Genomic DNA, 26,032 nt, shown 5'->3' on the forward strand with positions numbered 1-26,032 from the left:
TGATGTTTGAAGAATCAAAATAAAGGTTTTAAAAGTTAGAGCAAAGTAACTGTCTAGACCTGATTATGACTCTACTGTACAAATCATTACAGAATGAAACAGACGTCACTTGTTTGATTCCTTATATCTACGTAAAAACATGAAGCTTCTTGTTTTTATTCGTCTTCTTCGTGAAGCACTTTGTAACAGCTGTTAAATAAAGTTATTATTATATTATATATAGTCTATAATATCAATACTCAGACTGTTGAGATGATTCGTAAAACACAGAAAAGATGAATTGATTATCAAAATGTTTGAGTATCAAGTTTCATCTCTGAATTTGAGTTTGTGAAAATCGAGCTGCAACGAAGATCCTTTGATTCATAACTATCACTTTTCTGGTTCATTCATTTTTTCTTCAGTGCAGCGAGCGTCAGAAACAAGAGACACACTCAAAGTGACACAAAGAGCTGATCATCACCTGATCAATAAATCTATCGTTAGCTCTGAGACGTTCACTGAACGACAGATTGAAGGATCATCAACGAGTGTTTGTCAAATCAGAGCTGGAGGCTGAAGAGTCACATTCTTCTAAATCCTCGAGAAGCAGATCAGGAGAAGTTCAACTCGAACACGTGCGACTACACTAACGACCACAAGAGCATCGATCCCAACCGGACGTCCTGTCGTCCTCTCAGGGTCTGAACAGGATCCTGGACCTCCATCGTTTCACAGAGCGGGCGGACAAATCTCTGCTCAAGCTGAACATCACCAAGACCAAAGAGATGGTTGCTGAGGAAACTTCACGTGACCCAGAGGTCCAGATGTTATGAGGAACACATCTCATGTTCTCCACACTGAGCTCCAGATGTTATGAGGGACACATCCCATGTTCTCCACACAGAGCTCCAGATGTTATGAGGGACACATCCCATGTTCTCCACACAGAGCTCCAGATGTTATGAGGGACACATCCCATGTTCTCCACACAGAGCTCCAGACGGTCTTTAACCTTACAGGACAATTCCTCTAGAACTTGACACATGAAAAACACACGTATTCTTAAATCTGCCATGAGAACTATTTGATTTACTTATTATACATTTTAGTATTTTTTCAAAGAACAGCTCTTTCATGCTGTTTTATTGTTTCACTGATGTCCGTAGTTCTTTATTAACTTAAACCAAATTGCCTTCAGGATTATTAAAGTCGTTCTTCACTGTGTTTCGTCCCTTTTCACCTCGGTCCAGAGGAACAGCTCCTCTGTGGAGCATCACACGTTCTACAAGCCCCTCAAGTATCTTTTTATTGTCAAGTTCATCAAAAGACACGATAGTGATGTTCATGTTCCTGCTGCAGCAACTGTCCTCCCCCGTCTCCCTGCCCTGTCTTTCAGCTCCTCCGTCACTTGTCTTCCCTCGACTCCGTCCCCTCCACCCTCGCTCTAAACCCCTCATTCTGTGCTTTTATTCTCAGCTCTTCAGCAGCCTCCTCCTCCTCCTCCTCCTCCTCCATTCTCTGCTCTTCGTCCTGCTTCTTTTCTGCCGCTCGGTCTTCGCAGCTTTGCTATAACGCTCGGTGTTCGTCTCCTCGACATTGGACGGAGGAAAGAAGAGCTACAGAGTGTGGGCAGTGTTGGTGCGAGCAGGGAGCGTCCAAATGTGTCCATCTGCCAAGGAAGAGCAGGAGGAGGAGGTGGAGGAGGAGGAGGAAGAGGAGGAAGAGGCCAGAGAGCACGGGTCTTAATCGGGATTGACAGTTACACTGCTCCAAGATTAACGCCTGTCACACTTTAATCCTTCACCAATCAAATGAACACAACACGGAGCGTGCACGGATACACACAGACGTGCGGTGGCATTTCTGAATGAAGTCAGCCCGGTGGAGGTGGGAACACACACACACACACACACACACACACACACACACACACACACACACACACACACACACACACACACACACACACACACACACACACACACACACACACACACACACGCGTACATAAAGCAAACACACATACATACAAACTTGCACTGTGTCTGTTGGCCACCACAGCTTCTCAAGGAGACCACAGTCTTTTCAATGGCAGGTTTCCCAGAAGAACCAGGAAACACACATGGGGGGGAGCTGTCGACCCTCAACTCTTGTCAGGAGAATGCCTTGCTCAAAGGCAAAGTTCAACCAGATCATGAAAAAGCTAAATGATGTTCCTCACTCCTCTCTGGCCGTGCAGGTTTTATTTGTGCAGGTTTTCAGGTTCACGTGTGTCTGAGGTTTCTCCGTTCAAACAGCAGCTGGTTGGGTTTTATACAAACAGCATCGAAACAACTACATTCACACCAACCTACACCTGTGAGGCTGCACTCAAACACAGAGCTGCTGAAATATTCATGTATAATATTCAACCTGCTTCAGTATCTCAAGCACAGAGACCGAAAATAAAGATGGACGACACGTGTCCACTTCCTCCCACTGTCCAGAAATAAATCTCTGATGCAAACGCTGCCATCTTGTTCTGGTGATGTCAGGTGAAGTCAGAGTCTGTGAAGTAGTGATCATGGGGGGGAGCTGCAGTATCGAGGTCCCGCCCATACATGCTTTCGACCAATCCTGAGTCAGTCTCAGCTGTCAATCATGACGTCTCAGCCTGTTTTATATCATCAAATAACTGATTAAAACCAAACTGAAGAAACATCAGTGAGATAAGACCTGAAAAGACAGAAACATCTTTGCCTTGGTTTGGTCTGTGTCACATGTGTCAGCTTCACTTTCAGGAGCAGTAGTTGACCTGATTAAGCTCCAACCAACGGTTGTTCAGATGTTTCAGTCTGAAGAACCGTGACTGGTCGACTTTCACGTGACTTCGAACCAAACAGAAAGTTGGTTCCAGCAGGAAACACCATGTGCTGGTTGTTCTGAGGAATGAGGACACTGAAACTGGGTTAATGACATAATCAGAGAACTAAATAACCTGGTTACTGTAGATCAGTGTGAACAGGCAGCAGGTCAGGACCCAGAGTTCACCTCTGACGCCGGACCCCTGACCCCTGACCTCTGACCCTGATAGAGGACAGACAGACAGTCCGAGAGAGGACAGACAGACAGGTCTCCAGCACGGTCTCACCTTGGCTGGCGCTGGGAGGCCATAGCCCTTCGAGCCTCCTCCCCCAGCCGGCTGAGGGAGGGCGAGCGGCTCCGCGCCCCCCTCCCCATGGTCCGGACCACCACGGTGCCATTGGGGCTGCCGCTGGGCATCTGCTGGAGCAGCTGAGGGGACAGGCTGCGGTGTAACGCTGACGAGCCAGGCTGCGAGTGACCCTGCTGGGGGGCCCTGTGCGGGTGGTGCTGCTGCAGGTGAGGGGCCCAGCTGCCGGGGGAACCGAGCTGCTGCTGCTGCTGCTGCTGCTGGTACTGACTGACGTTCAGGTTGTTGTCGCTGTTGGAGCGCAGCAGGACCCGCGGAGCCGACAACGACGAGGGAGACTGGCTGTTTCCTCCGCTGCTGCCGGAAGCTGGACCCCGGCGGCGTTTGGAGTAGGCTGGGGCCTCACGGAAAGGCACTGCACAAGAGAGGGGGGGGGGGGGGGGGGGGGGGAGAGAGAGAGAGAGAGAGAGAGAGAGAGAGAGAGAGAGAGAGAGAGGGAGAGAGAGAGAGAGAGAGAGAGAGACAGAGAGAGAGAGAGAGAGAGAGAATTATATTCATTTCATATTGGACTGTTTTTATTCATCTTTGCTCTTTTCTGGTCCCATCGGACGTGGATTTAAAGTCTCGGTCATCATCTATCTATCTGTCCGTCCATCCATCATCTAAATGTCGATCCCTTACTCACACTATTGAGCTGTAACTGATGATTGGCTCCTCTCTCTCTCTCTCTCTCTCTCTCTCTCTTTCAGTCTCTCTCTCTCTTTCAGTCTCTCCCTCTGTCTCTCTCTCTCTCTCTCTCTCTCTCTCTCTCTCTCTGTCTCTCTCTCTTTCACTCTCTCTCTCTCTCTCTCTCTCTCTCTCTCTCTCTCTCTCTCTCTCTGTCTCTCTCCCTCTCTCGTTGACGTGTTGATGAAGAGAAGAGGTGCTAACAGCTAATGAGCTAGCACATACTGTTTGCATGCATCTCTGTGGTGTGTGGTTTCCAAGCAGCTAAACACACACACACACACACACACACACACACACACACACACACTTCTTTGAATCACTTGCACACAAAGACTTTTTGGTGTCGATGAGCTGGAACCAAAACCCATGATGTCACAAACAGTGTTTGAGTTATATAAGAAGAACTCTCACTCAGTACAGATCGTTTTCACGTTGGGTTTCTTTTCATATCCATCGTTAAAAGTCAAACTCTAGCTCGAGCCATTGTTAAACATGTCGGGGGGAAATGTCATATTCAAAACTTCCATCAGAGGGAGCTGACAGTACTTCTGCGTTGTTTCCACACCATCCTTTAACTTCCAGCTACATCACAGACGACATTCGCTGAGACACAAGATATTTTCAAACGAAGATTTAAAGCTGAGTAAAACACAGAGGTGTTAGGATTCTCTGTAGCTCGTTGATTCCATCCACAGACTCTGGTCCTCACAGTCCGGAGAACATTCCTCCTCCAGCTCTGTTCCACTTTCTTTTGGTCTTCTTTTATTTACTCGTTAGAAACCTTACACAGGAACCAAAGAAAGACGGAATAAATTCTTTACGTTTTATGAACATCCCACAATGCACTGCGTTGCCTGTGAGATGACAGATGGGTAAATTACTGTTATGTGGCACAGCACTGTCAGCGGTGACGCAAAATGGTGATGATTCATAACTTCCATTTCCTGCTCGCCGCAGAGTGTTAGCGCTTTTTATTGGGTTTTTTACGTTAGAAAAAACTAAACTAGTGATTCAATTCAGAAGGTTTCTCACATTTTTAATAGAATTCAGCCGAACGCTCCCTGATTTACACTCAACATTCTCCGTCACCTTATCTGTGCACTGATAGAAACTGTGTCACCTCCAGCTTTTCGTCATCTGACATTTCAGTCACTGATCTTTCCACCGTTTCCACCTGCTTGAGGTTCCAACATCTCAAACATCACGAGGTGCAAATCATTCATTTAAAGATCAGTTTCACAGATGAACCACTGGGGGACGTGTGGATTTATTATTAGAGAAAACAATATTGTGCCACTAAAGCTGATTCTTTAATGGAACTTGGGACAAACCTGCACGTCTGAACACTTTCACACTGAGCTGCCACTTTAATGCTACATCTCATGCAACCCAATGCTACAGCTCTATGAATCCAATAAAAGCTACTTACTGGCACTGATGAGTGTTTCTTTACGAAATTATGACTTATAATATTAATAACAGCAGCAGCAGCAGATCAGTGACGCTGAGCTGCTTCAGTGTTTATTGATTCCAACAGGATCCAGATTCCTCAGCAGCCTCCTCTCGCCCGGAGGCTCCACGGTCTCCATTGAGAAAACGAGTCAGAGCGACCGGAACACGGTTTCACACGCGCGCAGATGGTCAGCCTGTCTGGGTTGGTGCGGGTGAGAGGAACCGCATGTCCCCGCGTCTGTGCGCGTCTGTGCGCGTCTCCTCCAGCCGCGGAGCCTCGTTTCCATCCCTCTCTCTCTGTGACCTACAAACTGGCCCCAGCGCTGCGCCGCCTCCTTTTCTTTTATGCTTCTGATTATTATTCCTGTAACCTAAATACGCGCAGACCTGATTCCGTCCTGGTGAAGAAGAACCAGATCCTCAAACGACGCGAGGCACCTTCTACCAGGAGGATGGAGACAGGAGGTGACTCCACCTCCACCTGAAGTTGACGCTGGAGCCAAAGCGCACGATTTCAAACTGTGCGTAAAGAGGCAGCGGGATTCTTACCTTCCTTCTTTAAGGCATTGATGATCGACTTCATGTTCTCTCCTGCTCTTCACTTGTCTTCGAGGTTCGTGCTCTTCATCTTCGACATCATCATCATCTTCTTCATCTTCATCGGGACTTTTTGTTTCTCCGACTTTCAGCTTCAGCACCGCGGACAGCGACTCCGCGGAGACGAGCAGCCGCGCGCTGCGCACATGATCCCGACCCCCCCCCCCCCCCTCCAATTACACTCATATGGATACAACAACCCCGCCCCTCACACACACCCCCTTTCTCCTCCCCCCTGTCTCTTTACCTCGAGAGAGTGGGGGGGGGGGGGGGGGGGGGGGGGGGGGGGGGGTGTAGAGAGAGAGAGAGAGGGAGAGAGAGAGAGAGAGAGAGAGAGAGAGGGAGGGGGGGTAGAGAGAGAGATAGAGAGAGAGAGAGAGAGAGAGGGAGAGAGAGAGAGAGGGTTGCTGGTCCTCGTGATGCTGCGAGGTGGAGCTTATAATAATTATCATTATAATAATAATACCAACTACTACTAATATGGTTGAGGGGGGGAAAGGTTGTGTGTGCAAAACTGCTGAAGAGACAACTGTGACTACGTCGATGATGATGATGATGATGATGATGATGATGATGATACTATATCTGTAATGACCTGTCTGCAGATACATCAGTCAGCCTGTAATAACAATCATAACAACCATAATGATCATGGAGGTGTCACATGGTTCAGTGTGATACTGGTTGGATTGAAGTTGAGTCAGGAGCAGCCGATGAGCAGCACATTCACACGATGAGGACCATGGTGGTTGAACACTCAGAGGAAGAGGAGACATAAAGTCTCCGAGGTACCGACAACACAACTCTTACTTTCAGGTGATTAAACACGAGGGAATCAATTATTTTGAAGATTATATTATATTTCTCCCACATTTCCTCCTGGATCAAGTATAAATAATAAAGTAAAATCTAATAACGTATTTATTGCTTTAAGGATTATGGATGAAGTTCATGGTTGTCATCTCTAGTGCTGTTCACTTTACAAATGAGAAAAGTTTCCTTTACTACAGATCAGTTTTATTTCTCAACACCTTTTGTGTGTTTAAACTGTCAAATCACACGTAAAATTCTTAGGAACAAAACTGAATGAGATGAATTTTTAAAATGTTTTAGTGTCGGAACAAAGGCTCAATTTAAACAGCTTCAGCACAAGAGCAACAGCAAAGCAACGATTCTCCCATCGCAGCAATCACAGCCTCAGGTGTTGTGAGAGCAACACTCACACACACACACACACACACACACACACACACACACACACACACACACACACACACACACACACACACACACACACACACACACACACACACACACACACACACACACACACACACACACACAATAAAATCATCTCTTCTCGAAACAGCCGAGTGGAAATAAAGAGTCTGCAAACAAAGGGCAAATAAAAATTTCATTACGCCAAATGCAGAAATAGCGAACGAGATCACGGTTGCCAGGATATAAAAAACAAATCAAATGATCCCTTAACGACGGTGAGATAAGAAGAAAGAACAGGTTGTTTTACAGGTTGAAAACTTTCATAAGGATTCTGAGAACAACTTCACATTCAAATCTATTATATTATTATATATTCTCCTCATCTGACAAACATTGAAGTAAAAAACAGAGAACAGAAGTAAAATCTGTGTTTCTGAACCAAACGTAATAAAGACGTCGTCGTCACCAGACAATCGTCTCCTGTCAGGTTCCACACGTCAGATGACATCACAGAGCAGATCGACTGGACTCAAACTCACAACACGTCTCCGATTTAAACCAATTCTTTTACTTTTGATACCAAACTAACGACACAGAGGCTGCTGTGGGCCAGTGGGTCGACCACAAACCAGGGATCTGGAGGTCGGACCCCAGTCTCCCAGTCTCCCAGTCCAGAGAAAGTCCTGCACATGGATGAAGCCATTAGGTCAAAGATTTAACTCTGGAACATCAACGTGTCCAAGGTCCAGTTCTCTTTCTGAAACTCAGCTGCTGCTCATCCTGTAACTGTAAAGGTTTTGTGAGAGGAGGTGGAATGAAAAGTGCTAATTGGTGCTCGCTGAATAATTCATACAACTATGAGAATAACATCATGAATACATTAGATGGATTATAGATAGATTCTCTATAGTATGTAAATCATATGCAGTTTATTTTTGTATGTGGTTGATCTCAGGGTCTGGAGTCGTACTCACAACCAAGAGAACAAAGCTGATACATTATACCACAGATTATTAGACAGATTAAAACTCAGATTATAAAACTGATTCTGATTCTGATCTGGATTCATTCTGCGGGTGATGAGGGGAATTTTTATTTATTTATTCTTTTGTTCGTATTTAGAAATTTCCGGCGTGGATGTGACATCAGGCAGCTGTTGGGGGGGGGGGGGGGGGCGAAGGGAAGATCTCGATCCAACGATGGACGAGCGAGCTGAGATACAACTCCTTTGTGTTGCTAGGCAACTCAGCTCCATACATCATTAAAGCTCTGCGTACACACCTGCCTGTCGTATGATGTAATGAACATATGATCATGCCTCTCTCCCTCGCTCTGCCGGCACACGGTTTGATTCCGTGCTCGGCCGCTGTGCCAAGACGTCGGGTCACACGCTGTCCTGCCTAACGGCGCCTTGTTAAAGGTCGACGTGTCTGTTTCCACGTCCCGTCCCTTCAAAGTGCGGCGGCACGCTGATTCAGTTTATACGAGGAGTGACCCCGACGAGGCAGATGGCTCCACGCAAAGCATATGTTATCATAAACTATGCAATAATGCAGCGTGAGAGCAGATCCCCTTCATGTTTCACTACTTTCATTCAGACGAGTGGAAATGTTATAGATGAGGAAAATACACATTCGAGCTTCTCAGTACTTTCAGTACGATATCCCTGTGATAGTTCAATCAGCTGAAAATCACTTTATTTTAAAATCCTGTAGCGATGGATTTATGCTTCAGTCAACTGATCAGGTTTCATGAAGGAAACCAGGACGTCACTCAGTAGATCTCAGACTCAACAGTCTGCTCAACCAAATCTCACAAACTCATAAACATCCGTCGTCTAAACACGTCTGATTGTTTCATTAAGATCCGAAATGTGAAACAATGTCACATCTCAAAGAAAGTCACAAAAATAATCCTGGATCTGCTCTCAAATGTATGAGTTTCATTTTTCAGTTGTATTAACACAACTGCTGTTCACCGAATTCACCACGAATCACAAATTTCTCTTTGTCTCTAGTTGATTTATTCTGGGATGTATGTCCCGTCCACAGTCTTTCTAACCTGCGTCTCTCTGTGGAGGTAAAAATAAATCCTGATGCATAAACATGGCGTCCTCTCTGTCCTGTGAGACGTTTCACAGTCTGACAGGTGGACGTCTTCCTGCAGGAGAAACCTGCTGAGTGACAGGAATCTCTTTTATTTATCTACTGATTCATTTGATTCAGTTCTGATGTTGTTTTCAGGTTCAAATCAGACTGAGCAGGTTTTAAAAGAAGCAAACACAGCGTCTCCTAAACTGTACATCCTGAGTGTGAAGGTGGTGGATTGTGAATGTGTCACGTGCACGTATGTGTGTGTGTGTGTGAGTGTGTGTGTGTGTGTGTGTGTGTGTGTGTGTGTGTGTGTGTGTGTGTGTGCTCCCTGCCACTCTGGCAGCATGTGGTCTAATCGCGCCCATCTGTCAATCATCCTCACACAGGCTTACTGCTGTATGAGAGAAATACAACAGACATGTTGGACTCATCTATTGTACTCATTTCCTACAGAGCATGTGTGTGTCTGTGTGTGTGTGTGTGTGTGTGTGTGTGTGTGTGTGTGTGTGTGTGTGTGTGTGTGTGTGTGTGTGTGTGTGTGTGTGTGTGTGTGTGTGTGTCTGTGTGTGGTTTTTGTCTCATTTTAGTGTCGTATTAGTCGTTTAAATGAGTTGTTTTGTTCTCTTCGCTCCAGATGTTGTGTATCATTGTCTCCTCTGCTGCTCACAGTCATTATTACAGTTAAATACCACAACATGCACAATGAACAGACCATAAAACATCTGCACAGTTAATCTGCGAAGCATTGGGTGTAGTGCATGATGCAATGAGTCACGTCCAGTAACTTACATTTGTGGTCAAGCTACTTTGTAGAATTAGCAGGTCGATAATTTCATAATTTTGCCCCAGACCCTCCTAACGATGACGGAGTTTATGTCCACGTCAGATGAAATCTGACATTTTGAGAAACTGGACAACCTTTCTGATTCTAAAGTCATTATTTTAGTCGTGGTGTCGTGTTGGTGTTGAATCAGAAGGTCAGTCCGTCTCTGTGTTAAAATAAAGAATCTGCAGAATCTCGTTCAGTTAAACTTTAAGTTTCACAAAGAACAAAATCCTTGATGTTATACATAAATATAATATCATATCATTATTATTATATTATTGATTTTTATTTTTACTATGTATCTTTTATTTCTATTACAGTTTTTTCCTGGATGAAACTGGTTTCTGTTCTTATCACTGAATGATGAGATATTTCACAGTAAAGGTTCAGTCTCAGTCGGGGGGGACACGCCCCCTGAGTGTGGGAGCGGTTACCTGCAGCTGTGGTCACTTCCTGGTAACCCCACGCTCTGACCTTTACATTAACCATTAGCTACACAACATAGGTCACACACTTGCACACGCACACTTGCACACGTTAAGTGCATGAAAGACGTCAGGCTGCACACGCACACGCTCGACGTCACTTCACAGCTTTTCTTTCTTTTGTCTCTGCACAGACTTCGTCCACAAATTGCAGGACCAGATAATTCACCACTTTCCAGCTCTGGAGACACAAACTCACATCTTCTCCAGTGACGAGGATGAAACCACGGATTGAATAATTCGCTCCAGGTTTCAGAAAAACATCAGAAAACCACAGCACAACTCATTTCAATGGTTTTTTGATTTGCCAATAACTATATTAGGTTGTAAAAACGTTTCAGTGCTGATATAGAGGTAAGGATCATTATCTTCACTGATAATCCTCTGAGGGTATCACATGGAGCCGGCTCCAGCTGACGTGTGCTGACAATATATAGAACTGGAATTAAGAACATAAATACAAATTTGTATATTAAGTGAAATATAAAAATGAATGCACACTTTTATACAACCAGCAAACAAAACGCTGATATCGACACGTCTGTGAAAGGCTCTAATCAAATTAGTTTTCCCATCTTAAAACAAATAGTTTTCAGTCATGACGTCACTGCTCCATGATTTCATTATTTAGAGATTCTTCATCTTCTTCTCTTCTGTCCTGACTCGTTTGTTGTGTAGCTGTCGTGTTCCATGTTGTTGTCCATTGTTTGTTTGTAAGTAGTCGAGACAATTGACTGAGAGTCGAGGAGTGAAGACGTCGCACAATCCACACTGAAGAAGGAGGAGGGGCCAAACTAAACGTCCAAACACGGGGGGGGGGGCTAATCCCGCCTCTCACGCTCACTCACGGTTTGGGGCTGACACGGTGTGGATGGAGGGAGGAGGGAGGAAGGAGGAGGGAGGAGGGAGGAGGGAGGAAGGAGGAGGGAGGAGGGAGGAAGGAGGAGGGAGGAGGGAGGAGGGAGGAAGGAGGAGGGAGGAGGGAGGAAGGAGGAGGGAGGAGGGAGGAAGGAGGAGGGAGGAGGGAGGAGGAAGGAGGAGGGAGGAAGGAGGGAGGAAGGAGGAGGGAGGAGGGAGGAGGGAGGAGGGAGGAGGCAGGAGGGAGGAGGGAGGAAGGAGGAGGGAGGAGGGAGGAGGGAGGAAGGAGGAGGCAGGAGGGAGGAGGGAGGAGGGAGGAGGGAGGTGAGCGACAGTGAGTCTAGGGGGTAATCCTGCCCCGTTCACCAGGTCGCTGTCGTGTGAGGCTGCCGGCGGGGGGGGGGGGGGCGTCCATGAGAGAGGGCACCGATTGCAGGATTACATCTTTAGATTAGATTAGATTTCTCTCTCTCTCCGTTCACTTCCCCCTCAACCTCCTCTTCCTCCGTCCTCCTCTCTATATTTATCTATTTGTCTGTTCATCTTTTCTCATTTTCCCGAGGCCTCGTAATCCCCGAGCTGCTCTGACTCCACAGTATCTGAGAATGTGCTTCTTTCACTGGGTTCGAACCTAAAACCCATTTTCCACTGGTTAAAAACCTGCTACCTCCTGGTTTTTGTTTCTAATGTGAATGAAAACCAGCATTTTTCCCTCTCGGGTCAAATGACAGTAGACACAGGTTTCTGTTGGCTCCGATCAGCAGTGATGGAAACTAATTTCTTCTTCTTCTTCACTTGAGCAGATGCTGCTGCTGCACTTCCTCTGCGTGACGTTGTAAGTTTTACATCTTGGGAACAACGTGCAAAAGCGACTGGCAAGAAGACGCAGTGAGAGACGTGACTCAACAGGAGAAACAGAAAGACAAACTCCTCTGAAGGTGATTGATACGGAGTCGCTCTAGTTTGGGTGTAAAAGAAGATTATGTCTCTATCAGGTGATAAGTCTGAGCTCAGTCTGCTGCTGCTCCAGATCTTCATCAGTGATTAAGAGGCAACTAAGCAACGAAAGGTAAAAAATAGCAAGATGGAAAAAAGACCCTGGAAATTGTTCAAAAAATGTTTTTTTTTTCATCCATTTTTATAAGTTGGTGTGAAATCTTCCTCGTCTTCTCACCTCCCTCTCGTTCCCTCTCGTTCCCGCTCACACACAATAACTCATAAACTTTATCTACACTCACCATCTTCCATGTTAATGCAGTCTGCAAGGAGATTAACCCTTTAATACTCAAAAATATCATATTGCATACATTTTTATTTTTGGCATCTAATTTTCACTTAATTTGATCTTAAAATCTCTAAGTACCCTGGTTACAAACGCTGCCATCTTCTGTTGGTGACGTCATTTAGAGTCTGTGCAGCAGTGATCGAGTAGAGGAGCTCGACCAATCAGGAGTCAGTGTCAGCTGTCAATCATGACGTCTCAGCCCGTTTGTATATCATCGAATAACTAATAAAAACCAAACTGATCAGAAACACAGAAACCATCTTTGAAAAACAATTCATTTTACGTCCATGTCCCATCTGCTAACATGGAGGAGGTGGGGTTTATGACCTATACCGCAGTCAGCCACCGGGGGGCGATGGAGACACCTGTTTTACAGTCCATGGTGTAAAACATTTTTAGATCCCAACACAACTACACTATTTCTTTTATAAGCAAACAAAACTAAAATTAAATCATGAGAGAAACGTAAAATCCTGCTCTTGTTAGTGTCTCAGTAAATTCATTCTCAGTTTCAGATATGAAATCTCAAACATGATTATTCCTCAAAGACACAAACATTTCATCCCTCAGACTTTGGTCCAGTCTGAATTTACGTATTTCCACAAATAACTCTCATATCAACAATATGGTTCCTGACAACTTCTAGTTTCCGAACCTTTGACCTGCGTGTTTCACCTCCACAACGGAACTTAGCATCGTTTCATAAAACTCAATCACAATCAATAGCAGAATCGTAAAATCCATCTCCCGACTCAATCAAATCCGCAGATCGGCCGACACTTCTGGAAACCGACCAATCGGCTCGCAGGGGATGAGCGCTCCCACTGCACGAGGCATTGATCATTCCTCTAATCGGCCCCGGGGTTTTCCTGGTGTAAACATCAACTTTCATTCTCTGGGCCACGCTGGCGTAATCCCACAGAGGGGATTATACCGGGGGTCATTTAGGAGGATCAGACCGCCGGGGGATTTGAAATGTATCCGCAGGGAGGTTCAGGAATGTACGCTGGGCGGCCGGAGGAGAACAGCTGAGGGAGGGATGGAGAAGAAAAGCTCTGCTACTCACCTATATCTGTCTCTTTGTGGTTCTTGATGAGCTCAGCAAGCTCAAAGTTCCCGGCTATAATGGCGACCTGGAGACAACGAGGACGAGAGGAGGGACAGAGTGAAGAGGATGAAAAGAAATAAAAACACACAACTTGTCTGTGAAAATAGAAATTTAAAAAATGAACAGAGCACAACTCAGAAATTACTTTAAAAAAACGACTTAAATAACGTAAGAAACACGAAGAAAGTAAGTGTTGTTGTAAGAAGCAAAGGATCATGTGAGCAACAAGTGAAATGAACTTCTGTTTGTTTGTGTGATTAAACAAACACAAAAAACTACTTGAACACAATCAACTGACTTTGGAATAAATAAAGAATCAACGTCTTTTCTAATTTGTGGTGATTCAGTGAACTTCCAATCTCCAAGGCTTTAATCATCCGTAGCATGAAGTCAAGTAATCCATGACACACACACACACACACACACACACACACACACACACACACACACACACACACACACACACACACACACACACACACACACACACACACACACACACACACACACACACACACACACACATTCGTACGAACTGAACTTTTGGGCCTTGAACAAATACATAAAGTCTGAGAAGAAAACCGGTCACAAGCCAAAATGTTTGGGGATCACAGAGTTCAGTGAAAGAACGTTTTATAAGAAATGCTGTCTCCTGTTTTTGTCTGGTGTCGTTACTACCATAAAAACACCTGTAAAATATAATCCAACCAGAATCAAGGTAAATACATTAACACGAGCTTCTGGTCTAATTTTCAGCTTTAATTCAAATCAACAATACACTTTCCCTGACTTCGTCATCATTTCACTCATTCTGATCAACTGGCCTCGGTGTGTTCTCTGTGTGTCCAGCAGGGGGCAGTAACGAGGTCTCCTCCCTCTCCGGGTGTGAGTTTGAAACCCGTCACTGACCCAGTTCACGCTTCCTGTCGTCATGTCAGGGCACAGAGCTCGTTACAGGTTCCACAGCTCGAGCCGAGCCGGGGTCATCGGTGCAAACTCAGTCGTATCCCACACATGAGCTGCACGCGTGCACGCTCCTGCTCTCGTGCACACACTCACACACTGACACAAACCTCAGGAGGAAGCTGGCAGCATTATGTAAGCCTGCACTGATTCCTGGAGAACAAATGCTGAGCAGGAGGAGAGAAGAGAGGACGGAGAGCGGGTGTATTATTAAAGCCGAGCTGGCTTGAGAAGTAATTCTCTGCTCTCTGACCTTTTCTTCATATAAATAAAAACACCGCTTTAGCGAGAACAAGCACTTGGGAGAACGTAACGCTGATGTTCTTCTTCACCAGAACGGATCCTGTTGAATTTTTCAACGCGCTGCATTAATATACAATGTCCCTTTTTCTGGCTGATAGAAAAGGAGCTTTGAACTAAAATATGAGTCAATAAATGAGATGTTTCCTGGGAGCGAGGTGGAGGAGGGGACGTGTCCTTCATGATGAAGGCTGCCTGGTTCTCCCACTCGCTCTGAGGATCTCCCATGGTGCACGCTGCTGTGACAGATCTGTGACAGGACGTTCTCCCGCAGGAGAAGGGGCTCGGTGGACGGGAACGTTGGGAGGACGTGAGAGATGAAGTCATTAGTTTCACTCTGACCTGAAAACTGATCGATGCTGAAGTGAAAAGGACTCGAGTGTGAGCCGCTCGTCCTCGTGACCCCTGAACCTGCTTCTTTAAATAGAAGATCATTAAAACATCATCTTCTGATCAGCTGCTGTGAAACTAACTGACTTCATCCATTCAAAGAACACAAAGATCTCAGGATGAAGAAGAGGAGCCGTACAGAAGACGAAGACGTCAACTTGGAAACACGAGGAGGTTCCAGAGCTTTTGGTGATGAGGGCCGACGCTGCCTCCTGCCGCTCTACAGGCTCCGCCCCTCGCCTGGATGTTCAGGATGACGTCACAGCTGAAACTCTGGATTCAGGATTTTAATCGGAACCAAATCAACAACATCATTTAGATTGTTCCTCACCTCTGCTGTTGTGGCTCAGGAGGTCAGAGACCACGCGGAGCAGTAGAGGGCGCTAGACGTCACTGATGATGTTAAAAACCAGTTAACCAATAAGAATCAGGAATCGCAGCCACAGTTTTCTCCTCATTACTGTTCATCCTCCATCACCCCCACCACCACCACTCCTGCCATCACCACCATCACCACCCCCACATCCATTCTCGTCCTGCTCTCCTCTGGTCGTCATGGAGACAAATGATTGTGTATAGAACGGGGGGGAGGAGGCGGAGCCCAGAGGAACATCAGCAGAACCACACTCTTCAGTTTGTCCCTCAGCTGTTCCTCAGCTGCTGGATGAGAACTCAAAGAATGAAGCAGGAACTAAAACCAGGAGCTGAAAGACCACGAAGAGTCTGGATGATTCTCCGTAGGTTTGTTCCATCAGATCATGTGAATTTCAACTTTTTCACCTGAAACCAGCAGCTTGATTAAACTGATGTTTGAGTGTGAAGCAGGAGAAAGTTTCCTCCTTCTCTCCCTGAGCGTCTGTTCTCTGTGACTCTGCTGAGTGGGTTCCATCTCCTGTGAGAAGAACTGACTGAGAGTCAGCTTCAACTGTCACAACCAGCTGCAGCTGAAGAGTGAAGCTGAACTGAGATCAGTTAGAAACAATCCTGAACAGTCTACCTGTACTTGACTCTGATTGGTTTGCAGACGGCGTCAGGCGTGGGCGTGTTGGCGGTTGGGGGGGTAGTAGTGTTTCTGTTTGAATGGAGGAAATGAATGAAGCGCCTAATTTGGTTGCCATGGTAACATCATGATGGTATTACTAGCAGCATCAGCACCCTCAGGCGCAGTACTCTACAGTACTCCACGGTACTACCTTACTACAGTACTACAGTACTCAACAGTACTACAGTTTTCCACAGTACTACAGTACTACAGTACTACAGTTCTCCACAGTACTACAGTACTACAGTACTACACAGTACTACACACTGAGCCAAATGAACGTCCTTGTGGTTCAAACATTATATCGTCCGAGGTGACGACTGCAGCTTCTTCTTCTTCTTCTTCTTCTTCTTCTTCTTCTTCTTCTATTGTTTAATGCTGTCTCTACTTCCTGTAGATAGTCCAAACTATCCATGGTTCAGTTTGACCCAGACCCAGAACCCCTCTTCTGGACTAAATGTTGGTGCGTTGTTCTGGACCTTGGTCCGAGGACAGAATCAATGACCACATGTGGCTGCAGGGGGTGCTGTTGCTCAGTAAAAGTTACATAATGTTGCTTTAATGTGAAACTGTTGTTATTGGTAAAAGTTCCAAATAAGTTGAAATATCAGTTTCAGTTTCAGTTGTTGTAATAATCCCCGCTGATTCGAAATGAGAGGTGGTCATGGGGGTGTGGCCTCAGCAACTGTTGCCATGACACTGAACCTCAGCTGTTCATTGGCGGTTTAAGATGAACCAGCTTCCAACTAAAGGTTATAATTTACAGATTTATTTCTACACTGAAAATAAAGGTCTGAGTGAATCTGGCCTCTTACATGTATATTTGAACAGTGACACACTGAACTATATACGACACATCGCTGTTGGCTCTGAACTGAGGCAGAGAGAGGAACAGATGGAGAACTCGTCTGAACGACGAGTTCGTGCCAAGGTCAACGGGAAGTGTAAGAAAATGTGTAGAGGGCGAAGAGGGCGGGACAGAGAGGGTGAGGAAGTGACTGTGATGAACAGAGGAGAGAGGATTAGGTGAGAGGAAGTGAAGATGGGAAATGAAGAACGTGGAGATAAAAAGAGAGAGAAAGTAAATCAGGTTGTAGAGAGGAAGAGAAGCTCAGAGGAGAACAGGGCTCAGAACGGAGGAGAGAAGAGAAGAGTTGGAGGAAGTACAGAGGATTTGACCAAATGTTGGAGGCGACTGTTCAAAGAAAGAAAATTAATTTTATCTCTGTCCAGAGAACAGAGCAGAGGAGGATCATGGGAGTTTTCTGTGCTTCAGCTCATATTCTTCTTCCTTTTGTTGTACTGTGGGACTTTCTGTATATGTCCAAAACAGAAAATACACAAAATCCTCCAAAAAGCACATTAAAAAATTGCCTTTGCTGAGGCTGACTGAGTTGTTCCTGTTCTTCCAGATGACCTCTGACCTTTAACCTCTGACCTCTGACCTCAGCACAGCACCGACGATGAGCCTCATCATCCAACATCAGACGAACGGAAGCAAATCTCTGCAGCCAGATACCAACAACTTGTGAAATGTCTTCCCACAAGAGCAGAGGCTGTTACAGCAGCATCACTGCACGCCCACCTCCACCTGCCTCCTGCTCCCATTGGACGGTACCAGCTGTCAGTCACACTGTGGTATCCCCCCCCCCAACACATCCGCTGCTTTATGGTCTGTTTGACTCTAAATGATCATAATTCACCAAACGAACATCAGCTGTTTGAAGAAGACTTGAAACTAGAGACTGAGACAGAAACTCCTGAATGTTTACTGACGTTATAAAGTTCCTCCACACACACACACACACACACACACACACACACACACACACACACACACACACACACACACACACACACACACACACACACTGTAGTTCATCCCCTCTTTCCCTCACCTGCTGCTGCTTTCGTCTCCTACATTTCCCAGAATGCCGAGCTCTCAGAGAACAGGCACAAACTTGCTGCGTCGGGCTCCGTGTGTAGGTGGAGAGTGCAGCAGTGATAAAGATAGTAAGAGCCAGAGAGCGAGCTGTTGCACTCGGAGGAGTGAGAGTCCACAGCTCGTGTAGTGGCTGCGTGTTGTTCTCTGATACAACACATCTGTGAGTGTGTGTGTGTGTGTGTGTGTGTGTGTGTGTGTGTGTGTGTGTGTGTGTGTGTGTGTGTGTGTGTGTGTGTGTGTGTTTCACTTGTTTCACACAAAGTTTCCTTCCACTGGTTCAAAGTGATGAAAAATTGTTCTCCTATATATTTTCTGCACATTAGGAATCAAACAATTATTTAATATCGTTCATTAGACCTTATTATTAGATCATCATGATATGATCGTATTAATTATTATCTGTTTATACATCTTATAGACAGTTTTACAGATGTATCCTTATTATTTTATTTTATCAAGTTATTCAATTATTTACTTTATATCTCTGGTTCTACTTCATTTTTCCTTTTCACATCTCTTTTGGTATTTTATCATTTCATCTATTTTACAACTATATTGTTTTATATTTGCTTTTCTAATCTTCGTTAGTATTTTGTTTTGAAATGTTTTATCTTTGTTTACGTGCCTCTCCTCATTTGAAATTGAGATGTACGACAGCGTTTCCTCACTTCCTGTTGATGTTGTTCTGCTCTGTGAGTGGATGGGAGGGCTCATCCGGTTTTTATTTCTTTTCTCAAATTAAGTCTGATTGATATTTTATTATTATTAACAAACAACATGTGCCATAAGTCCCTTTGCTCTTATTTAACCTGCCTGAAGAGATTGCGGGCTGTGTTGCGTAACAGTGGAACAGCTCATTTCACTCAGCATCACGTTATTATTCTGTCTTTTTATTCTTCTTGTATTAATCTATGTGTTTAAGCATCAAACCACAAACATTAACAGCATCGGACACGGTCAGTGACTCTGACTCCTCTGAACGCAGTCGAGCAGATTATTGATCCTGAGAGCCGAGCGTCACGTGGAGAAGAATGAAGCTGCAGGTTCACGCCAACATGGAAACGCAGATGAAATCTAGGCCACAGCCACAAACCTTCCACCGCAGCTGAGCGCTCGAACTCTGACTAACACCCTGACGCGTTCTTCCCTTCATGCAGCGCTCCACTGGAGTGGCTGTGGAGGACAGCCGAGGACCCCGTGGGACTGCCTTTCATAAACGCCCGCCTGAAAATTGCTCTTTTGCAGCTCAGGCGTAGGTTATAAGTCAATCATGGCAGCGAGGAAGCTCTTAGCGCCGCCGGGGTTTTTCTTTTTCCCTGGAATGGATGAGCTGCTGAAACATTCACACTTCAGCCATTACAAACACAAACATGTAGCCTACACATGCACACGCACATACATACATGTGATATTCTCACACAATCACACCAGTGTGCTGTTTTGCTTCTCTTCTATGTGAAAGGCTTGAACTTTATATCGTCAGGTGAAAACCTTCTGGCAGCAGTCAAGTTGATTCTTGATGTTAATTAAAAAAAGGTTTAAACTCAAAGTCGCAGCTCAAGTTGTTTTTCAGCGTCAAATGAAACACGTTCGTCTTTTTGCAGACGATCTACAGTTTGACGCTCGAGAGCAAGAAGCTAAACGACCAAACAGACGCTGTTGACGTTTGATGCTCGCTCTCAGTTCTCCTGTAAGCTATAGTTGGACAGAAACAAATCTAATATTGGCCAGAAAGACATTTGCAATCCCTGGTTACAACTGGCATTGACCATTTTGCACTGTTGCCATGGCAACAAATGGGACGGGGAAAGCGCTACGTGCTACTATAAATGTTTTCCCTGCGACGGAAGCTGCAATCCATCGGCTGTAAACAGGAGTGAAGATCAGTGTGTGTGTGTGTGTGTGTGTGTGTGTGTGTGTGTGTGTGTGTGTGTGTGTGTGTGTGTGTGTGTGTGTTTTCTACCTGAAATGGACTCTGGCTGTTGTAGTTCTTCACTTCTTTGTCGGCTCCACGAACCAGCAGCACTCTGGCACAGTTATCCTGACGAGAAAGAAAAGCCAGTTAGAATAAAAGCGACAGAAGGTTTTTAAATAAACACTGAAATCTTTTCACTTTCCTACTTTGTTCAGGAGAAAAGAGGTTTGTTAGCTTCCAGTGACGTGAGCAGAATTTCCCCAAAAGAAGAGGAAGAGGAAGAGGAAGAGGAAGTGATGAGTGAGGCTGAATGTCTGCACATCGCAGCGCTGACACAGGAATGTGAAGAAAGACAGAACATGTAGAACCTGTGTGAGGATGGAGCCTCGCTGGATGTTAGAGTGGATCTACTGCTGCACTCAGAGAACGAGGGAGTGAGAGACAGAGAGAGAGAGAGAGAGAGAGAGAGAGAGAGAGAGAGAGAGAGAGAGAAGGAGAGAGCTGAGGGGTTTGAATCTGCTGCACAAATCGCCCACAAAGTGCTCAACCACGCATGTACCGTGCACACACACATGAATATAAAGACTGTTTTTAGATCCACAATAAGCTGTTGAGAGTTGAAAAAAAAAAAAAAAAACGCTCCGAGTCTCAAACAGATTCTGAAACACGAGCGTGATGAGAGCAGAGCTGTTAGAATTACAAACATCTCCGAGCCGACATGTTTCACATCTTATTTTAAGACTCGTGATGCTTCTCCATCTGGAGGGAAGCAATCCCAACACATGTTTATTCTATATATATATACGTAGGCTGCATTTATAATGAAGCTGTGAATATAGAGGAGTTTGATGTGTTTCAGAAGATAATTAGAAGTAGAGACTGGAGACAGAATCACAACTCTGATGATGATGATGATGATGATGATGATGATGATGATGATGAGGAGGAGGAGGAGGAGGATAAACCAGGATGAAGAAGCTCGGACGTCGTGGAAACGTCTCAGGTATTTATTGTTGTGAAGGCAGATCGCTCGATAGAGAACAGCGAAGTGTTTAAAAATAAGCCTCAAATGACAACGATAATAAAAGTTAAATCTATTTTTATAGAAAAGCCTTTTAACGCTGATTTTAACTGGTTTAAAAAGATGTTGTTTGTTTCTCATGTTGTCTTTATTATTTTATTCTCATGTTTTGGGGGGCGGATCCAGGGACAGACCCAGCTGGAATCTGATTGGCCGCAGCAGTGCCCTGAACCGTCAGTGGCCATTTTTTATTGAATAAACAATAATTACTTTCAAACATTGAATTTGACAATTTGTTGAGAATTTAAATTTCTTAAGATTTTTTTAAAGAACAAAAATTCAAAGTATATTCAAGGATGAGTTTGTTTGTTTTCCAGCTATAGAACAATAAACATGCTCTGACTCCAACGTGCACTTCACTCAGTCAGCAGCTGTGCACCTCTGTGTAAATTGTGGCCCCTGATTTAGTAAATCCCATTGTAACATTGTTCAGATGAGAGATATAGAAATACAGTTGATATTCTTCTGTTTGAATAACGTTTCTCATGTTTTACTCTGATTCTAAGCTTAACTTACACCTCCAGGGGGCGACAGTGAGCTCACTGCTTGGTAACAACACGAGAATCGTACAATAATTCATTTGATGAATTGCATCTTGAAACAGAAGCTCTTCCCTCTTTGCACCTCCTCCATCATATTCCATAATAATCTCTGTGACCAGTGACTGGAGGATGTTGAAATGTCATAAAGGTGAAAAACACACGGTTCATTTGCTTCAGAAGCAGAATTATGAACGTGTGATGCTGCTTCGGGGTCACAGCTGCAGATCTGTGTGGAACTGGCTTCGCTCCAGTTATGATGAGTTCATGGTCTCAGATGACCGGCTGAACAAACAAGGGTCAGAGGTCACCGCTGCCCTGCGGCTGCAGCGTTTACCGACGGGTTGACTAAGAGGTTTGTGAGATGGTTCGATTCTCCTCTGCACGTTCAGGTAACGGACAAACACGACTTTATTACCTCGGCAGAGAAGAACGTTTCAACGCCTGTGTTCGGGTTTGATGAGCGAGGTCATTAAGAAAACTTATTTGTGATCTTGACCTTTGACCCTTCAACTACCAAAATCTAATCAGTTATTCTGAGACTCAAAGTGAAAGAAATGCGAAGAACTTCCCTGAAGGTGTTATTGAGATATCGTCCCTTGAGGTATTCTAGTTCTTTATTTTCATATGATCAATAAATCCCATGAAAGAAGTGAGTTTTTATTTACATTTTTTAATTTGATTTGAACACACCACCCCTCAGATTTATTCTCTATAAACTAACAAGAAGAGAATGATGTGACTACAACAAACGTATTGCATCATAATAAAAACTAAAAATGTTAATATCAAGTGTTTATGTAACAATCTGCACCGGAGTCAGAGAGATTCATCTTCGTGACGTCGAGTGGAACAGTGAAATGAAATCAGGTTCCATCCACCTGCTCAGAGGCAGCAGCCATCTTACCATCACCACTGCCTCAGGGAACCATAACCCTCAACACAACCAGTAACCGCTGATCTGTGGAGCCTGATCGTCTTTATCTCTATGATCCGCTCCGTTCATAGATATGATCACCGAGCTGCTGGTTCCAGATGAAAACAGATGTGTGATTTGAATGTTTTTCTCTGTTTTGATGAAGATTTAAAGGAAGTAGATGATGTCGTTGTGTCTTTGGATCAAAGCGTTAACTCTTCTATTATTCGTGATGTTTTAAAAGAAACAACACTTGACGTTGTCTCTTGTCTCAGAGCTGACTCAGCAGCGTGAGAGGCTCCGTCCTCACGCTGCTGTTCCAGCTGCGGACTCGTTCACTTCCTGTTCTGTTTGAAACTCTGCAGGATCTTTGTTCCGACTCCCAGGAGACAGAACTGTTTGCATCTTATTCATCCTGCTCATCTATCTGCAGCTTGAAGATTCCCCCAGAGAAAAGCCACAGAGCCCCAGTCTGACGCTAATCACCATAAACGGTTAAACTAGCAGGCGACGCAGCCTCGGGTTCAAACTGATACTGATGTGGGAAGTAATTATTATTATCATCATCAATTATAGAATATAATAGTAAACTGTTAAAAAACAAAGCCCTTCCAGCTTTTAAACATAAAGAATAAAATGTGTGTGAAAGATTTATTCTCTATATGTTTGTTCAGATTTCTGACTCAGCTGATCCATCATCATTTTAACTTTTATAATATTTAGTTTCTCATCATGCGACAGGATGATGCTCCACATTTCTCCCGACAAGTATCACTGCTGCAAGCATCTGGAAATAGTACCAGGTCAATCCGATACTGGTGCTGTCATTCATCTCACACACACACACACACACACACACACACACACACACACACACACACACACACACACACACACACACACCACACACACGTCACTCACCTGGTTGTACAGGGCACTGATGTGTAGAGCTGTGTTTCCAGAGGCGTTCTGGGCGCTCATGTCTGCTCCATAAAACAACAGATGCTCCAGATGCTGCACGTGGCCATGACGACAAGCCTGCGCACACACACACACACACACACACACACACACACACACACACACACACACACACACACACACACACACACAAAATCAATTCACTGTAAAGTACAAGGCTTTGATAGCCAGTAGTTGCAGTTGCAGCCCTCCAACACTAGATGTCAGTGTGCTGCAGAGCAGATGAGATAACATGAGGTGGAGAAGCAGCCGTAACCTCCGTTTGAACCCTGTCATCCAGAGACGGAGCGAGAGACGAGCCCGTGCCGAGGGACGCTTAAAAATAATCCAATAACACGCATGAGAGTTTAAATACAACTTCAAGAAAAACAAATGTAAAGTAAGTCTGTCGGAGAGGAACAGACAATTAGAGACAGAGTCCGGCCTTCGAGTTTCTGCTGTTATGAGACAATTCTTTCTGTAAATCCTATTAATGATTGGGGGGGGGGGTGCCAGAGAGCTGTATAAAACAGAGGGGGGGGGGGATTATTTTGGAAATGGCCTAATTACAGCTCCTCTCAGAGTCTTACGGAGGAAAGACAGAAACAGAAGTGGCTCCTTGTGGAGCAAAGTGTTTCACATTAAGCAGTGAAGCAGCCAGAGAAGAAAACATCAGCTAAATGTGTTTTAGTGTTTAACTTGAGTCTGTTTTCACATTTCAGTGCTGAAACTCCGACCGTCTCACAGTGTATGTCGGAGGAATCCTGTACTTTACTTATCTCCTGGAGGAAATTAAAAGAAACTGCAAATTACCGTCATGCAAATGACCAGAAACGAAGCCAAAACATCTCAGATACGAGCGGCGACATTTTAATTGCGTTGCTGACGTCGTTTGGATCCAGAGTCGGTGCAGTAGTGATCGTGAAGAGCTTTCTAACACTGAATTCTCGTGGTGTCCAGATAATCGGACTTCTCCATTGGTAAAATTCACGTGAACAACAAGTAAAGTCGGAAGAACAACTCGGAAAGTCTGTGACAATAAAGCAACACGATTTGAGTTGCTGACGTCGTCACTTATGAACCAATCGACTAATTTTACCATCAACACAAAATAGAAGTTTTGAATGTGAACTTGTTAATTGTTACTTTAATCACTTGCAAACTGTTTGTGTCTCACAAGCTTCAAACACCATTAATTATCCAATTCACGTGTTTTTATAGTTAATGTTTTCAAATACTCATTTCAAACCTGATCCTTGTTATGATGCAATAATTGTAAAGATGAGTTAAACGATCTGAACACGTAAAAACAACACGTTGTTTGAAATCTGATTGGACAACAACAATATAACAATATATAAATAGATAATTATTATCGTAGACATGGATTTAATTTCTATCGTTAATTTACAGCTGAGGATGTTAATAACATGTTGTTTGATGAGGAGGAGATTTTCTACAAGTAGAAGCATCGTCCTCACTGACCTGAGACTGATGATTGTTATCACGTCTGAAACGAGACGTGAGAGGAAGAGACTCGACACTCGACAGGAGGAGATACACACACACACCACACACACACACCACACACACACACACACACACACACACACACACACACACACACACACAGGGACACAGCAGTGTGTGTCACTGCTGCAGGGTGACTCTCTTTAAACGACTTCATCTTCCTCAGCAGGTAACAGCTGCACAAACAGACGGGGACGACTTTTTCCTCCACACAATCTGTTCCAGCGGTAAAATCAAACGCACCCTCTCTGGATGCAGCGGGCGGTGTTTACCTGGTGAACCTCGTGCCAGCCGTTCTCGTCCTGGCAGCAGACGGAGGCCTGGTGGCTCAGCAGGAGCTCGCAGCAGCCCGGGTCCCCCCCCCCCACCACGCTGTGGTACAGAGGAGTCAGACCACGGCTGTCCTTGTAGTCCGGAGACGCTCCGAGCTCCAGCAGCGTCTGAGGAGGTGTGTGTGTGCGGGGGGGGGGGGGGCACACATGCAGGAATAATGTGAATTATCATCATTCAAATTCAGTTTTTTTACACAAATAATAATGAAGCTTTATTCTGTCACCAAACACAAATGACAAGTGATTAAAATTTCACAATTACAAAAGTTTAAAACACAAACAGGGGAAAACTGAAATTTTACATCTGTTATTAAAAGTGATTTAATCGGTTC

At 44.7% G+C, this 26,032-nt stretch overlaps 1 protein-coding gene across 1 annotated transcript in view; it reads right to left on the reverse strand.

Annotated features, from left to right (window-relative positions):
• LOC117779157 (SH3 and multiple ankyrin repeat domains protein 2-like) overlaps positions 1-26,032 on the reverse strand; it is an 84,143-nt gene that overhangs the window by 52,415 nt on the left and 5,696 nt on the right. The window contains 5 exon segments of the mRNA XM_034615084.1: positions 3,113-3,548; positions 13,746-13,812; positions 20,391-20,468; positions 23,800-23,916; positions 25,641-25,808. Coding sequence (XP_034470975.1) covers positions 3,113-3,548; positions 13,746-13,812; positions 20,391-20,468; positions 23,800-23,916; positions 25,641-25,808 — 866 coding nt within the window.

This window comes from Hippoglossus hippoglossus, chromosome 3 (genome assembly GCF_009819705.1).
Source record: "Hippoglossus hippoglossus isolate fHipHip1 chromosome 3, fHipHip1.pri, whole genome shotgun sequence".
Lineage (NCBI taxonomy): Eukaryota > Metazoa > Chordata > Actinopteri > Pleuronectiformes > Pleuronectidae > Hippoglossus > Hippoglossus hippoglossus.